Here is a 17336-nt window from a genome sequence, read left to right on the forward strand (position 1 = left end):
GAGCTTCTGAATGAGGTGATCACGCACAGAACAAAGAGCTCAACACTGTTATTTTAATGGATTTTCAATTCTGTTGCCAGGTCAGTAATCCTTTTTCTCCCAGTGTCACTCAGAGACTTCAAAAACCACAGCTGGGGTGGAATAGTCAGTGTTTGTTTTATCTAGGAGGACATCACACGGCATGGCTCTTCCCAAGCAAATCAATTTATCTGCTGTTGACAGCAAGTATTCATCAGCGGTGATGCTGAGTTGTGCTACTCAGGAGGTTACTAAGAGTGCACGAGGCACACGACTTCCAGCTATCACTTTGACAAACATCCTAAACCATTTTATTTGCCTTTATTTCCCTTCCTGAGCCTTGATAATCTATCAAACTTACTGTTTGTAGCGTGCTGCACAGCAGTTCTGGAAAAGGCTCTGATGCAATAAAACCAGAATTGTTGTTTATGATAAAGAACCATCAGCAGGAACATGGAGCTCAAACAAAATAAATCAAACAAACAAAAAAAATCAATCGAACAAAAAAAACCCTCCTACACTTTCAGAAGAAATTCTCTTTGTGGTCAGAAATGAAGCTCTGAATCAGGATTGAAGCACGTGCCTCATTTCAACGCACGGCTTCATCCAGGCGCGCACGGCAGCACCGCCTGGAAAACAACTCCTGTTCCGAACCGAGAAAACCAAATGAACACCTCGTTACGTATGCCTTCCATCATGAGACATCCAAGGAGCATTATCTGCACTGATCCCTTTTCTTTTAACAGGCAGGGAAACGGAGGCAGGCAGATGAGCTGCTGGTCTCCAAGGATCCCAACAAGGCTAACGGCGAAGCTGGGAACAGACCCAAGGTCTCCGGCTGCTGAATCAAGCTGTGCCGCTGCTGCTCTGACTCATCCCAGGAACTGTTTGCTAAACATTATGGAGCTTTTCCGAAGTTTCTCATGCTGTGTCAGCTATTCGGGTAGGAGAAGCGATTCCAAGTACTCTAAGGTCAACTCATCAGCCTTGGCATTGATCTTGTCATGAAGGCTTAACATTTGGAAGCCGGTGACGGTTATTTGTGGAATCTGCCCACATTTACAGGAGTCGAGATTTATTGGGAGATTAACAATCGTACTAAATCTCCGTAATCCTGCTGCTAGCACAAGAGGCAGTACATCTTCCTGACTCATTTGTTATGTTCTGACAGTAAAACAAAGGATTTGTTTCGCAAAAAAAAATTTGGCTATGGGATGTGCAGGGCTTTAAAACTCTTTCCTGAAGGGGTCTGCAGCCAGGGATAACAACCTATTTTTACTGGGTTTTTTTAGCTATAAAGATTGTTTCTTGCTCTTTTCTCCAGTGATCAGAGATGCAAAAAAAGCTTCAGTGCATGATCCATGCACTGGATGTGACACACTGTTTGAAAGACTCATATCCCTTACCTTTTTCATGGGGGAACTGAAGCTAAAACCGTATCCATTTATCAATTACGTATCCAGCAGGATTACTTAAGCACTCAGGGGAAGAAAGTCAAGACAGATGAGGTATTTCAAGCAGAGACAGCACACTTTACAGGCCCTTCTGGTAGTCTGTAATGCCTAAGATTTGCAAGGAATATGATGACTAATGCATCCTGAAAAAAAGCAGACCGGCCCATTGCATTCCTTTCAAGAACTCCACGTGGAAGAGGAGAATATCAAGTCCTAATATTTATTTATGTAGATATTACACGCTCTCTGCCTTGTCATCCGAGTGCAGCAGAAAAGCAGACAAGACAAGACCGTATCTGGCACAAAAAGCCAAGCAAAACATGTCCTGGTAATGATTTAGAACAAAGACTTTGCTTGATATTTTCCCCTCCAAAGTGGGAGCAGGCAACAGGGAAGCATTAATAGCTCACATCCTCTCAAAAGGTGTAGGAGGAGCAAGCTCCTCGGATTTCAAAGCAATATACTGGCACCTTCCCACCACCTCAAAAGTAGGGCTAAATCTCAGTAATACAGTAAAATTCAAGCTGTAAATCTCACCTGCCATAAGTGAGAGCATTATACACAATCCACTCTCGCCACAGCAGCAGACCACTTGTGTACCTCCCAAAAGGCTGTGATCCATTCTCCCCACTTTGCCAAGCCATGCCGAAGCGCGCGCGCACCGCAGCAACGCTCCAGTCTGTCCCTGCACCCACCATATGACACCTGCCCCTTTCAAAACGAAACAATTCTGTTTCCACTGTTGAAGAAATATCACAATTATTCTGCTAACTAGATCATATCATAACATTTGTCACGATAAAGGGTGATGGCTGGGAAAGATAAACTCTCAGAGTAGAAGGGGAGTGTGTTTGATGTAATGGGAATTCCATTTTACAGAAATAACTTTCCTAGGGTAATAAAACTTGTTCCAAAAGTTTTTCTCTAGACTCTCCCAGTAAGGATCTGAAGGCACACGCTTTCCAGCACACCAAGTGATGTAAGGCAGGAAATCTTCCAAGAGGTCCCATTAAAACTGACATTTTCCCAAGGATCAAAAAAAAAAAAAAATCCCGAGACGAATGTTTCCGTACCTGCGACGCGAGTCTCCGCATGGCCTCCTCCTGGCGCCGGCGCATTTCGGGAGTCCCCGGGCAGCTCCCGCTGGTGATGGATGAGTGCGCAGAGGGCGGCTGGGTTAAGGGCAGCTCTCGGTTTGCATCCACATCTGTCCCAAGGAAAGAGGTTATGAACTGCTACAGGACAAGCACGACTGACATTATTATTATTACAGACGAGGCAGCTGCTCTTTTCCAGCAGGTCACGCATGGCACTTAAAATACTTTCCACAAATACCCTGCTTAGGATTTCAGGCAGCAACAGACTGTGACACCGTCCAGCCAGGCTAGAGGCTCCCCAAGAAACTTCTTTTGGAAGCAGCGCTTTTGGGAAGGACCGTTAAGATAAAGCACTGAGTTTGTCATATTCATCTTCTCCACTTTAATTCCGTCGACTTTAAAATAATCACAATAATTGAGCGAATCGTGCGCTCCTGAAGGTACGCTCTGTCTTCCAGTTTGGTATGTTTTTGCACAGTGCTCTCCTACTCTGCAGTTCTGCCAACAGATCATAGAATCATAGAATCACAGAAGATCATAGATCATAGATCTTCCCTCGTTATGAAGAATCGCTGGATAATTTGGTTCCGAGTCCTTCTTCGGTGGAGACAGCCAATTTTTCTGAATTATGTGCCTATTTTACAACATAAATAAATGGAGAGCCACAGCTAACGCATCCATCTGAAGCCCGTTAATGCAATCAGAGGGAGAGAAGCAGGAGTAGCACCAGGATCTGGAAAAGGCTTGCAAGCAAATAATGAATGATTCTGGAATTATTCTGGAATCATCTCTGTCAAGTTTATCTGCTTTCTATTGTGTTTTAGCTGTTTCTTGTGCCTGACAAAGCAGAAATTTGCTTTCCCAGTGGATTGCTATAAGAGTCCGTTCACCTGGCCTGTGTGGATAACATTTGCAAACCACTCTTATTTTCACTCCTAGGCACTCATACAGAGTAGTTCTGAGTGACACTAAGACACGCAGTACTTGATGATGTCTAATTGCTGATGTCTTGATTTTAGGAATGTTTTAAAAGCAACAGTCCTCTCAAGTGCAGTCTGTACCAGCAAAGGATGTTCCTGGATGGACGGCTGCAACGCTTCCTTGAGCTTGACTTGAAATCACAATGCAAACAATGACCCATTTAATGGCAAACAACAAAGGAAGACGACTACTGCCTGCAGAATTCAACTCTGACTGCGTTAGCAATGATGCACAGTCTTGATTTTGAGCATGCAACACCACCTTTACCTGTATTATTTTTCTGAGACAGGAATTAAGCGTATGAGGCTGTATTTATGCCAGTTCACCAATGCTGACAGCACAACTGCTGTAGTATAGTCAGCTCACCTGATTAGCATTTATTAATAAACATAGATTTTACCAAGCATAATAGATTTTTTTTTTCAGCATGTGAAAAAAATAGTCAAAGAAACTTGGAGAGTAATTATTATCTGCTATAGCTAGACCAGGACTTGTGATCTCTTTAGGAGATAAAGTCAAATTAGTTGATTGATTCTGAAGGCCTCCATCCCAATAACTGACACCGAGGACTCGTTCAGCCTCCAGCTTCACGGACAAACCAGAGTGTGAACTAAACGACGGCGCGTTAGGGGTGACCACGGATCTTCATCCTTCATGCATGAAAGACACAGGGCACCTTCTTATTTGAAACAGCCAGGCTTTGAGTCCACAAACAGTTAATACAGCAGCCTCTTTCATCTCCACAATCCCTCTAAGCAGACTGGGGAGACATACAGTTGGTGTACTGCAGAGCTGCAGCTAAAACACAGAAACAAGCCCTGCCTTTCACTATGCATTGTTCATTCAGCTCTGACAAGTGACACTATTCAACATGCCAGCAGTCGGTGACATTTCAGATATTTCGACATGGCTGAGTGCTGCATTCCAGCAAACAGATTTAACCACAGTTTCACTGAGATACAGTGACCTAGATCTTTAAAGACACCTTTAGGTACCTAAGCCAGTATTTTCAGTCCTGTCTTACTCACTCACTGTGAGCTGAATGATTTTTAAATGTTGTCATCCCCACCTGCACACATGTCAGCAGAGAGTGATGGGAATTGGATGGGACCACAAGAGGCAGAGCAGTCCCGGCTGTGGAGCCTACACGGGCTTGTGACCCAACCTAAACATTTACACCGTGATAAACAGAGATAAACAAACCATAAGGGAAGGAGAATGCACAGCATGGAGTTGTAATAATAGAATATTGGCAATTAAAATTGGAGTCTTTTCAATCAGAAAAAAAACGCGATGTTTTTAATTCGGAGAATTAAGAGAGAGACTACTTTGACTCTTCAAAAAGTAGATTTGGAACAGGAGCAGTATAAATACTGCTGACAGGTGCTTCCTTTGCTTTGCAACAAAGACTAAGCTGAGAGAGTTGGGGCTGTTCAGCCTGGAGAAGCGAAGGCTCCGCGGAGACCTTCCAGCAACTTCCAGTACCTAAAGGGGCTACGAGAAAGCTGGAGAGGGACTTTGGACAAGGGTGTGGAGTGACAGAACACGGGGCAATGGCTTTAAACTGACAGAGGGGAGATTTTGATGGGATCTAAGGAAGAAGTTTTTTACATTGAGGCACTGGAACAGGTTGCCCAGAGAAGCTGTGGCTGCCCCATCCCTGGCAGTGTTCAAGGCCAGGTTGGATGAGGCTTTGGGCAACCTGGTGTAGTGGAAGGTGTCCCTGTCCATGGCAGGGGGGCTGGAACTCTGTGATCTTTAAGGTCCCTTCCAACCCAAACCATTCTATGGTTCTATGATTTCTTGGGCCTGAAGAAGAACAGGATCTTTTCAGCCAAAACCGTTACAAAAGCTGACGGAAAAGGTCTCTGATTTTTGAAGATCTGTGTACTGCTGTACTCACGTTTCGGAGAGGCGTGTGGGCTATCAGACGCGATCTGTCTCATCCGTGTGCCATGGCAGCTGAGCGCGACCAGTCTGGAGATGATGGCGGTTTTTCCGAAGCCGATGTTCCCGACGATCACCACGCCTCGGTTGACGCTGGCGTTGGAGCTCTGCAGCTGCGCATCTATCTCGTGGAACACCCAGTCGCGGCCAACGAAGACGGACTCGGTGGTGATGCTGGGCACCTCGAAGAGCAGCGGTTTCAGAGAGATGTCGGGAGGTCTGTAAGGTGCGAAGCGCACTATATAGAAGAAAAACAGGGAAAGACCATAAACATCAACGCTAACAGGAAAACTATAGTTTGGAAATTGCTGTTTCATCTTCCTTAGGAATCTTTTCAGTGCGAAAGGTGAAAAAAACACAAGTGTTTATTGCCCACAGGTTTGTTGTTGAAAACATCGGGCTCATTCGTAGCATTTTCCACCAAAGGAGTTGCGAGAATTTTATAGGAAGAAGTAGCCTACAGCAAGGGAAAGCGTAGCTGGAAAAATGAAAGTTCTTGCTTAAAGTCACCATAACTGAAGGCCCTGCCACAGGCAGAGGGAACGTTTCCAGGGAGCCATCCCTGCACACACTATCCGATGTCTGTTCAATATATCGATATAGAACCTCTCTGCTCACCTGTTCAATCCAAGGAGCACCAAAAAAAAAAAATATCTGAGCGCTTAGAAGTGTTAAATCAATCTAAGCAAGTTATTTCGACTCTTCTAAAGGACATAAATGAAACCAGATTAATGATAAGATTTTCCTATATACCAATTAAAACACCTTTGCTTTTCCCAAGGAAAAGCGGCGTTGCAAACAACGTAAAAAAAATACCTCCCCAATGGATCACGTGTGCCGGTGCAACGCTAACACCGAAAAACATGGATACTGAGCGCGTTGCTTTTCCCCCTTTTTTATGCATTAGACTATAATAAAATGTACAACTAAACCCAAACCAGCCCTGAATGTTTTTTAGGAACGTTTTGGGTGAAGAAAGAGGGTTTTGCCATTTTTTCCACTTGGCACAAGCTATCGAGGGAACGCACACCTAAAGAGTAACAAATATGCAGGATTCAGCACAAAAATGCTGTTAAAGATTAACTCCTGTGGTGTGTTCTGCCCATCAGACCTGGAACTGGGAGATGATACACATAAATCTATAAAAAAGCTGGAGAGGGACTTTTTACAAGGCATGTAGTGACAGGACACGGGGCAATGGCTTTAAACTGAAAGAGGGAAGATTTTGATGGGATCTAAGGCAGAAATTCTTCCCTCTGAGGGTGCTGAGGCACTGGCACAGGTTGCCCAGAGAAGCTGTGGCTGCCCCATCCCTGGAAGTGTTCAAGTCCAGGCTGGATAAGGCTTTGGGCAACCTGGTGTAGTGGAAGGTGTCCCTGCCCATAGTTGGAACTAGATGATCTTTGAGGTCCCTTCCAACCCAAACCATTCTATGATTCTATGAAAAAAAAAATAATTAAAAAGTGATGGAAGCACTTTGTGCCGGCAGAGACAGTTGCTGGATCTTCCCACTTTACCACTGAAATAGTTTCTTAATTAAAAACTTTCAGAAGGTGCCACAAAGACAGCAGGTGATTCCCACGCAGGGGGAGGTTTGTCACACCACGTGTTTGAGCTGCCAACTTCGCATTTTAGGACATAAATCCTCCGAGTCGGGGCTAAGTGACGTGGATGGAGCTACCTCTGCGGGACACGATGTCAGAGCAGGACCTGGGAGGGCAGCTCTGAGCACACCTTCCAACTGCAACCCACACATTGTATTTGACATTCCACGCGTCTTTACGCCGATGTGGTGCAAAATTTGGGCTGCAGATCACACAAGTTGAATTCAATGTGTTTTGAGGTCACCCGGCACGCCACAAACAAAAACATACAGAATCTAGATGTCTTCAGAGCATATTTTAAAAGAAATCTCACGAAGCTGCAGAGGAGCTGCTCCCCGCGCGGGGCTGGAGAAGGATTTAAACAAAAAACCCCCGGGTTGGCTCAGCGTTATCTCTTGGCACGATCGCTCGCCCATCGTTTACATCAGCTGCTTCCAGGGGAGACCCTTGGGTTTCTTTGAAGCATTAAAAGCCTCAGACACTTCAAAAGCTCAAAGATCATTCAACAACTGCTGATGTCTGTCATTTCTTTGCCCGTGGACGTGCGGGTGGTGGTTTAATCCCCCCGCAGACCTCCCAGTCTGGCCCTCAGGGGTACAGATAATGCCCTCGAACCACACTTGGTACCAAACTCACTGAAAATAGTTTATCAGATCACAACGGGGGGATGTTTTATCTGCATGGGGAGAGGTCAGAGCTGTGCTACCACCCTGAAGATCTTCCTGTAAATACAAACACATGGGTTTTGCAGAGACCAGGGTGCTGCGTCAGGCTCCGGGACAAGCTCCGCTCCCAGGCTGTGCAACCAATCCCTCTGGAAGCTACAAATGACACTGGTGCTGCTCCCAGCTCCCTCCCAGTCCCCCCCAAGCCTCCTCGGAACCAGCCCAGCAGCAGAAGAGCTGCTGCCCCCGACCCCAAGGCTCCGCTGTCCCTGTGCCTGACTCTGGTGCTGCACAGGGACCTGCTGCACTGACACCCAAGGCTCAAATCCCCTTGCAATCCTTCACGGACCTGACTGGGGAGCTGATCCATCAAACCAGGGAGCCAACAAAAACCCTGGGATTTAATGTTGCATCAGATATGCCTAAGGAAAATTAGCATGTATTTAAAAATGTTAGGCAGTTCAAATTTCCTTTTTTTTTCACTGGTACAGAAAACGCTGCAGACAGGAGCTGTGTTTTTATTCCCACTTGAAAAACGATGAATGTGCTTTAAATTTATCCCAGGGTGGAGCTGGCTCTTGAATTGCACGAGCTCACAGGCAGCTCGTTGGATTCCCCTTGCGGGGTCCGTCACGCGAGCGCAGCGGGACGCGCTGGCACGGGAAGGTGCGGAGAAGCCAAATCGCTGGCGGTGGAGGGGACGGGGCAGCCCCGGCGCTGCGTGGCCCCGTGGCCCCACCACAGCTCCCAGCTCCAGCCCGGCTCGTGGCATCAGCAGGACTGATGGTTTCCCACCGTCCTGCACGAGGAACAGCACATGGATGTGGTGGGGCAAAGCAGCTGTTGGGGCCTGACGGACGCCAACGAAGCGTTCCAGCAGCGCGTCTGATGAGGGATATTTTTGCTTGTGTTAAGCCACCAATTCTATATACAGAAAATTGAACTTAAAAAATAAATACAATTAAAATACTCCATTTGGAAAACATCAAGCTAAGATTTGTGCTTGACAAGCTACAGCTTTGCTTTACTTGTGCGTGTGTGTATGCGATACATCATGTTAGGGAGTGAAATTGTACAATAACCTTCTTCTGAGAGCCAGAAGTCTAACAGGTACCAAATGGTCTTGGGGGCTAACGGAGAGACAAGACTGGTTAAATATATAATCTATGGGATCCAATAAGCTCCTGCTTTACATGGAGGAGACCTGGACTCCAATCTTGGTTTCTTTTCGCAGGTGTAGATGGCTTTGAGGCTGTGTGACACCTACACCTTTGACCACCCCACCCCAAACAGACAAAGGTCATCCTAAAGTCTAGTCTTTATTTGAGCCCACAAGAACATACGCATGTTGGTTGTCACCTGGGAATAGCACATCCCATCCTAAAAAAGGCTTAACAAAACCCCCAGAAGATATATACCTACTTATCTAACTACATCCAACCTTCTGCTCCTCCAGACCTTACACCACCAGCCACTGAGCACAGCAAAGCAAACCTCTCCTCCTGCCAGCCTGGTGGGACATCTCAGCACTTGAGGCTCTGCAGTCCCAGGGCTGCTGGAGGGCAGGGGATGCTGGTCAGCATCTCGTCATTAAGAAAACACGCAGTGCCACATCGGTTCGGAGTGCTTTTTTGTCCCACTAGCCTCCAAATTCACCTCCACGTGCCAGCAGAAGACATTTATTTCACCACACCATCTTTGAAAGATGAATGTTCAGCATCAACATTGTCCTCGCTGGACTATCGAAAACATTTATGAATAATTTCAGACTGCCATTGACTAACTGCAAGCCGTGTGCCAGATCCCCATCAATTCCCGATACTGTCTGCTGAACCATGCCAAAATCCTCCCCTGGTACTATTTATTTTACAGCCCCCAGCACAGTGGTCCCCAGGCACAGGCAGGCAAAGCACGAACCCGAGGGAAGACCCTGGAGCCCCGGGGGAATTTTTCAACTCCTTTCAAAGAGCCAAAAAAACACCCTGCATCACAAGGAAAGGAGAACCGGAGAGAAGGAACGCTGCACCCGAGCTTCAACATTTGGGGCAGAAATTAAAGGATAAGCTAATGGAAAGGGCTCTTAAGAAGAGGATAAGAAGGTTCAGAAGTATCGGGCGAGGATGTGCACACGCGGTTTGGATGAACCCTATTAGCCTCTTGCCTTTAGTGCTTCTGAAAATCAAAGTACATGAATAAGCTGCCTTCCCATCCTCGAAAATTTGTCAAACACTTGCTGGGTTTTATATTCCTTTTTAATGAAGCATTTTAAAGAACTTAAGCCACAGAGTATCACAGAAATACCCAGAACTTCTGATAATATCCTACCATAAATTAAACTCATACTTTCCTGGAAATCAGTGTGGGGAGTGGGATAGAACAAGGTCTGGTAGCATAAAATTTTCATGAGAGTTGATAAAATACTGTGCAAACTTCTGTAGAGCCCAAGCAATAAATTCAAATCCCAACTTGAAACGCTGCCTACTGTACCCATCCTGCCTCTTTTTTGTGGCTGAAAACTTCAATTAAATCAAACCAAAGCTGGTTGTATTATGTGCACGATTGAAAAAAAGCCATTGGGCTGAAAACGAGCAGGAGAAAAGTCGGAGAAAAGCCCATCCTGCTTTACCACGCAGGTCACCCTCTGCTACACAAAGTGAATTTTCAGTTATTTCAGTTGTTGAAAGACTCTAAAATGCCTGTTCAGAAACCATTTGTTCAACAGACTCCCCTCTCTTCAAACAGGAATTTTTTCTCAGCTCTGCTGGCATCAGCATCCACAGCTCGTTAGTTGTTTTGCATCTTGTTCTAGATGCATTTTGTTGCCATTTTAGCATCCCTGGTGGAAGATGCCCTCTTGCAGCCCAGGGCTAAGCTGCACAGCCTGGATATTGCCCGTGCGTTGAGAGGAAGCCCAGGTGAGAAGTGGTCTAATATTTATTACAATGAACCGCGGTTCTGAATAACACAGTATCCATCAACATCTGCTGTGTCCTTCGTTAAGAACCCAGAAATTGGCCAAACGTCTGAGTTGATTTCCTTTACTTGCTTTAGATGGCAACTTCTTTCAAGTAGCGTCTTAAACGTAGACGTCCATCAGGATGAAACCAGTGCCTATTCTTCACAGACCGTGTGCCTAAAAAGGTTAAACTCTTTTTTAGTGTTTTCAAGAAGCGCGTGAAACTCTTAGCCCAGAGGTGACACTATTAAACACACACCATGAGGAAATCAAGACCCAGAAGATTGTAAAAGACAGTTTAAGGAAAACGTGCTACTGCCATATCGCTTATGTTGGCAAACAATGTATTGGTGGAATCTGAGCCATCCTCTCCTCTCCTGTCCTCCAAACCTCACCTGAACACCACAGTTCTTCACACGCTGCATCAGCGCTGACATTTACTTTTTGGAGAGAAAAAATCACGATGGCAACAGTCAAGGTGTTCGAATACCATGGAATTTGGCGGCCATCAGGCTCCTGTTCCATGGCACATGACGGGGATCATCTCTGGCTTACAGCAACCCCCAGCTGCATCAGGTCCCGTCGGCTGAAAACGGTCGAAGCAAAAATCGCGTTCCCCATCCTATGAAAAACGCTCCGCTGGCAGGAACACTCGTCATGCTCCCAGTCGCTCCCTCTGGCTAAAAGAACTGATTTAAGAAAAAATAGCAGGGAAGGTCTCCCATTTAGTTTATCTGCACCGGATTCTGGAAGACTGGGAACAAATCAGTGGGCTGTAACATGTCCCCTCCCAGTACAGGGCCAGGAATTGCTTCACTATTTCATGTCAGAGCCAAGACTAGAGCCAGACTTCTCAGCCTGGAGAAAAGGCGGCTCCAGAGAGAACTTCCAGTACCTAAAAGGGCTACAGGAAAGTTGGAGAGGGGCTTTGGACAAGGGCGTGTAGTGACAGGACATGGGGCAATGGCTTTAAACTGACAGAGGGGAGATCTGGATGAGACCTAAGGAAGAAATTCTTCCCTCTGAGGGTGCTGAGGCACTGGAAGAGGTTGCCCAGAGAAGCTGTGGCTGCCCCATCCCTGGAAGTGTTCAAGGCCAGGTTGGATGAGGCTTTGAGCAACCTGGTGTAGTGGAAGGTGTCCCTGCCCATGGCAGGGGGGTTGGAACTGGATGATCTTGAAGGTCCCTTCCAACCCATTCTGGGATTCTATGATATCAACACTAAACCCAAGTTTAGGATTTCCAGTTGGAACAAAGAGTTGCTGATTAGAACAGACCGGATCGATGCAACTTCACAGTAATATCTGGAATGTGTAGTATTTGGGGGAAAAAAAAACCCTCTCACATATTCAACGAAATCAAAATATTTCCAGATAGTGGTGGTTTGGGTTTTTCACATCTTCTTCTTCTCCCTTGCTTTTTAAAAATAGCACAGCACCTCAACTAGGCTCAGAAACAATTCCAAAAAATTGAAATGCTGCTGCTATTCTCATGCAACCTTCACCAAAAAGAGGCGGGGCGACAAGAATAAACAGAAGAAAGAAAATATGTAGTGCTACATGGTTTTTAAAAGTGTGTCTGGAAAACAATTTGATTCTGTTCCTACAATAAAGTTTAATGTTTTGGATGCAATCACTGCAAATTATGAAGCCTTGGCAAGCTGCTCCCGTCAAACATATGGAAATTTTGTCTGTCAAACTTTGCTTTCTTCACTTACTGCCTGCTAATACATTTTTAGAACTGCCTCACCAGCCAGTATGATTTCACTACAGACTGGGATCCAAAGCGACACAAACACACTTTTTTCTTCCACTCCAGGGCTCGTGCATTTGGTAGAAATCCCAGCCAGGCTCTAACAGGTCACGCTTGCGGTGCCGGGTGAAAACTCAACCTGGCACCCTCCAGCCCCTCATTTCCTTACCTGAGGACGGTGGGCACTTGCTCAAAAACGCCCCAGAGAAAAACAAAGTTTAATGTACCACCAACAGAAACCCCTCTCCCTATGCACAGCGGAGCCCAAACTAGTCTGATGGACCGGAGCAAAATCCCAAACAAGCTTTTTGGGCCATTGACTCATCTGTGCAATGGCAGACGATGGGGATGAAGCATGAACCTGGGGATCTGCTGCAGATGCAGGGCCGTCACAGCGATCGCTTGAGGATGCAGCCAAAGACTGTGCTCGGATTAAAAGGGGGATGGAAGTGGGAGGGTGGGCTGAAACGCCAAGGAGATGGGGTGAATCTAGCTGGAGTTGCCTGGAAATAAACAAAATACTAAAATGTCAGCCCTGGCTCCTCTTCTCATCTCTAATGTCTTTTTTTTTTTGTGGAATTTGCCAGGAAGAACCACAAAAATTTCCCCTTTCAAAAGGCCTTTCAGAAGCCAAAGGGCTGCCTGAATACCGGCATTGTGAGCGCCGTAAGAGGGACGTGTCGGGATGGGGCTCCATATGCTCCTTCCCTAGTGGCATCCTGCAAACTGCTGAGTGGGGGCTGTAATCCTTTCATTTTTGTTCAAAAAATAGAAGGAAAAAATAGCAGTGCATCAGAATTTCTCATTTTTTAGAAACTATCGAAGTATTAGCCCCGCAGTGCTCAGAGACTGACAGAGGGCTGGTAGGGGAGCAACCAGGAAGAGGAATTTGGGGATCTTTTGCAAGAATATCCATATGGGATACAGCGGTAGATGTATAGGGTCAGTGCCAGGCTGTCCATAGGCACACTCAGTCCAGTCCTGCCACTACGGCTGCCGGGCTCAGGGAGGGCAGCACCTCTGGCAAGCTGAACACGGAGGAGATGGCCATCACCCCGCCTCGGGGCACAGAGCCGCTCTGGGAGGCGGTGTGGAGGCTGAAATCCTGCAACCCTCGTTTTAATGTACAATTTACCTATTTTTGCTCTTGAGAAGTGAAGCTGCTCAGATGACGGACCAACTCAGTAACACGATTCCCCTGTGCTCCATCTTTACACCACGGCTACGCACAGCGTGCGTCCGGCAAACCAGACATCGAAGTCAGCCCGGAAAAGCAACCCCAAAACCACGCAGCAGGGCAGCATCCAGCCAACCACCACCAGACAGAAGGCAGGACTACTTAGTTCATTACTTCATTTATGTTCCTTCCCCTCCAATTTGGCCACGCCACCAAGGGCACTGGGAATAAAAAAGATTGGTTCACACCCTCACGGAGAGGCAGAGCTTAATATCTGCAGGAAAACCAGTCCTGCTCCAGTATTTTCAGGAGGATGTGGATGAAGTGGCTGCAGAAGAAGCTCCCACCCCAGAAAGCCCTGTGGAACGAGCCCCCCGAGTGGTCCTACCTCGCAGGTCCTGCTGCGCGCGGGCGCCGGCCACGCTCTGCCGCGGCATCCGGAGCGAGGTCCGCAGGGGAGTGTGTCTCTGCTCGTCCAGGTAAGCGAGATCTTCTAGGTGGGCTGAGCTGGTAGCTGCCATGAGAAAGCAAACAGCTACATCACTCCTGGGTTTCAGATCTGATATTCTGGTTATGTCTTTTTTGGTTTTTAAACAAAATACACGGAGTTGTAACTACATTGAGTCAACGCAGCTAAGATGAACCAAGTCTAATTTCCCCTGGCAGGAGTAAAGGAGCGTTTTGGTAACGTTTCCTCATGTCCCATCAGTATTTGCTCTGGTTTGGTCTCCTGTTGATGTTCACAAATGGAGAACGGAGACACGGAGTCTCTCATATCTGATCTAAGCTCTCCCAATCACAAGACTTACTCATCGCGTGTGTGCAAAGCTCGACAGAAGCAGACGGTATCTCCTACTACACAAAAGACAACTCAACACTGCATTTTAGGCTGAAGTCCACAATCTCCTCTTCAATCATTTTAGAGCTACTTAGTTTGGATATTAACGTTTATCTGTTCATAAAGCCAGAGTTAGTGGCAGGAAAATTAAACTTTCAACAGACCAGCAAAAATACACGAATAAAGGAGAAAAATGTTATCTGAACTAAAGGAGAGAACTTGACGATTCTGATGTTGCCCATAGGGAAGTTGAGTTTTCTTTACAATGCCAGATTAAACAGCCACCATTTCTTGGTCTCTGCTGAAGGTGCCACCGCTACACGAATAAGGGTGGTCAGAACAGAAACTGCAGCTAGAAAGTTTCTTTCTCTCTCTTGGAAACCAGCAGATAACACAGCACAAGTTATTTTTTATTCCATTTTTCAATGTAAGCACACGGAGCAGCTCACCGCTCGCCGAGCAGGGCAGGAGAATCCAGCCCACTGGTGAGCATGAAGGTACGACCAGCCCAACTGTGAAGGTATTTTTCTCCAAACTCCAATCAGTACAAGAAATAGCAACATTTTTTTTTTTATATGGTGATGAGTGACGATTGAAAAAGAGGAGAAAATGCAGTTTAAACAATATAAATCCGGATCACTCGCATCTGAATTTATCCACTATTCTGCCATGGCAGAAGACCTGACGGTCAAGTAACTTACAGAGTATTATAAAACAAAGGAATGAAAACCTCCACTGCATGAAACAAGCTTCCCAATTATACACAGAAAACTTAAAAAAAGCCTTTGCAGATCACCAGCTCTGTTCTTGTTCCGATAACCATTCCCACTTCCAAAATATCACAGTAAACATTTACCAGTGGGAATCACACTGCTCAGTGTTCGGCTGCTCAGTACTCTGCATCTGATGTTGCTTTGTTTTTTCTTTAGTTTTTGGCCATTTATGGTAACAAGATTATTATTTTAAATTGAACTAATTAATTAAATGACTTCTTCAAAGACTGTCTGTGAAGCTGATGTTAAATCTTCGCTGTGAAATGGGTAAGTATTTTGATACAGCTCTCCAGAGCAGCTCACCGCACTGGGCTTCGCATCCTCCCTGCCTGCCACCCAGCACCAGACGTAACAATTCAACAAAACTGAACGGCAGAAAATTTCAAAACTAAGAGAAACATTGTTTTTTTTTTTTCATACAACACCTAATAACCACGTAAAAATCTTTACAAGATTAGTCAAAAACTAAGCAAGATTCAGAGACTGTCACATGGGGCGCGGAGAAGGGGCTTAAATTTGGCAGCAATTCTAAACGCTGTTCTTCAAACTGCCTGAAGTCTCTCTATAAATTTTAAGGAAAAAAATAAGAGAAAGACAGAGAGAGACAGCAGACAAAACAGGAGTGAGGAAAAAAAAAGAGGTGATAAGCCCATCCAAGTCTGTTTTTGGAAGTCCTTCATGCTTTTTTCCTCTTGTGAAGCTGACGAGATGCTCGCTGTGAAGGAGCAGACTGGAGATGCTGCAATTAGAAAGGTGGGGCTGTAGCGGGGACGCATGTTCCTTGCTGTGAGCACCATCCCCCTGCAGCACTGCCGGCGGGCAGCTTCGGGTCCTGCCCATGCTACGGTGGCACAGCCCAACGGAACGTGCCTTTGGCACAGAAACTTGTGCCATTTCCACCCGCTTTTCGCAGCGTAACTGAGCCAGAGGATCTGCAGCCTCACCGCGGCAACCGCGGGCAGAGCTGGCGTACCCCAGGGGGCTTCTCATTCAGGGAGACAAAGCCCAGGCACAGCTTGCCCAGGAGCCTGGCACCACGTCAGGCAGGTCAGACCTTCCCACTTGAGCCTTCATCCCACCGTCTGCACCGGCCACGCGGTCAGCGGGGTACGTCTATACGTCCGACGCGGTCACACGTGTGGATGCCAACTTTCTCAGGAAAAGTAGGACCTTAATAGATAACCTTTTCTTGGTAAATAAAAATCCCTTTTCACTTGATTGTCAGGCAACAAGGTAAAAACCAGCTGGCCAGGATGGCTTAGCACTGGCTGGTGTTTTTAGGATATGCTGAAAATGCACACCAAAACCAACCCAAATTCATCCTGGGATTGTTTAGAAAGGGAATATTCAGGCAAAGGAAACACCTTTAAAAAAAAAAAAAACAACAAAATGAACGTCTGAATGCTTTTCTCTCAGATGTGTAAGTCTCACTGCAGTATGCTTATGAAGACCATTAAATTAGGATAAGGATTATCAGCCTTTCCAGGCATATCTTCCGCCCTTGAATGGGAGTTATTAACACGTCACACAGAGCTCAGCAGTTTTGCTGCATTAAGGCTTCGTCGCACACAATAAACAAACCTGCTGGCTGAAAGCACTACTGTTTTTTTTTGTGAAGAACCACACTTTTTCTTTACTGAATTTTGTTAAATATGCTCAGGAATTCAGTTCAAGTTACCCTGCTGAAGCTGCTCCTGCTTCTCTGAAAAAAAAAAAAAAAGGAAGAAAACAAAACTTGCTGCAAGGAGAACTGAAGCACCCACAGCGGAGTACGACTGTGCGTGTGCTCCATCACTAAAAATACATATATATATATATATATATATATGAGACTCTGCGTGTATGTGGATCTCTTTCTCTACACACACATCAGCTGCTCAAGGACAAGATTTCCTCCCTCTAAATTCCATATTCAGTTCTGCTCCAGTCCCATTTTAATTCTATCAAGCACATACAGAGCCATCACGGATGACCAGAAACATTAATCTTGCTGGTAATTTCATGTCTTTATACAAGACCACTCAATGTAGTAACAAACTGATAAAAGCTCGTTTTTCCAATTTATATAACAACA

General features: G+C 45.9%; 1 protein-coding gene across 5 annotated transcripts in view; it reads right to left on the reverse strand.

The window, feature by feature from the left end:
* TANC2 (tetratricopeptide repeat, ankyrin repeat and coiled-coil containing 2) overlaps positions 1–17336 on the reverse strand; it is a 218346-nt gene that overhangs the window by 67940 nt on the left and 133070 nt on the right. For all 5 annotated transcript variants that reach the window (XM_086626755.1, XM_086626754.1, XM_086626758.1 and 2 more), the window contains 3 exons: positions 14040–14165; positions 5454–5735; positions 2546–2679 (listed from right to left, as the gene is read on the reverse strand). In XM_086626755.1, coding sequence (XP_086482881.1) covers positions 2546–2679; positions 5454–5735; positions 14040–14165 — 542 coding nt within the window. The remainder of the gene's footprint in view (positions 1–2545; positions 2680–5453; positions 5736–14039; positions 14166–17336) is intronic.

The sequence above is a fragment of the Tauraco erythrolophus genome, chromosome 25 (genome assembly GCF_009769465.1).
Source record: "Tauraco erythrolophus isolate bTauEry1 chromosome 25, bTauEry1.pri, whole genome shotgun sequence".
Taxonomy (NCBI): domain Eukaryota; kingdom Metazoa; phylum Chordata; class Aves; order Musophagiformes; family Musophagidae; genus Tauraco; species Tauraco erythrolophus.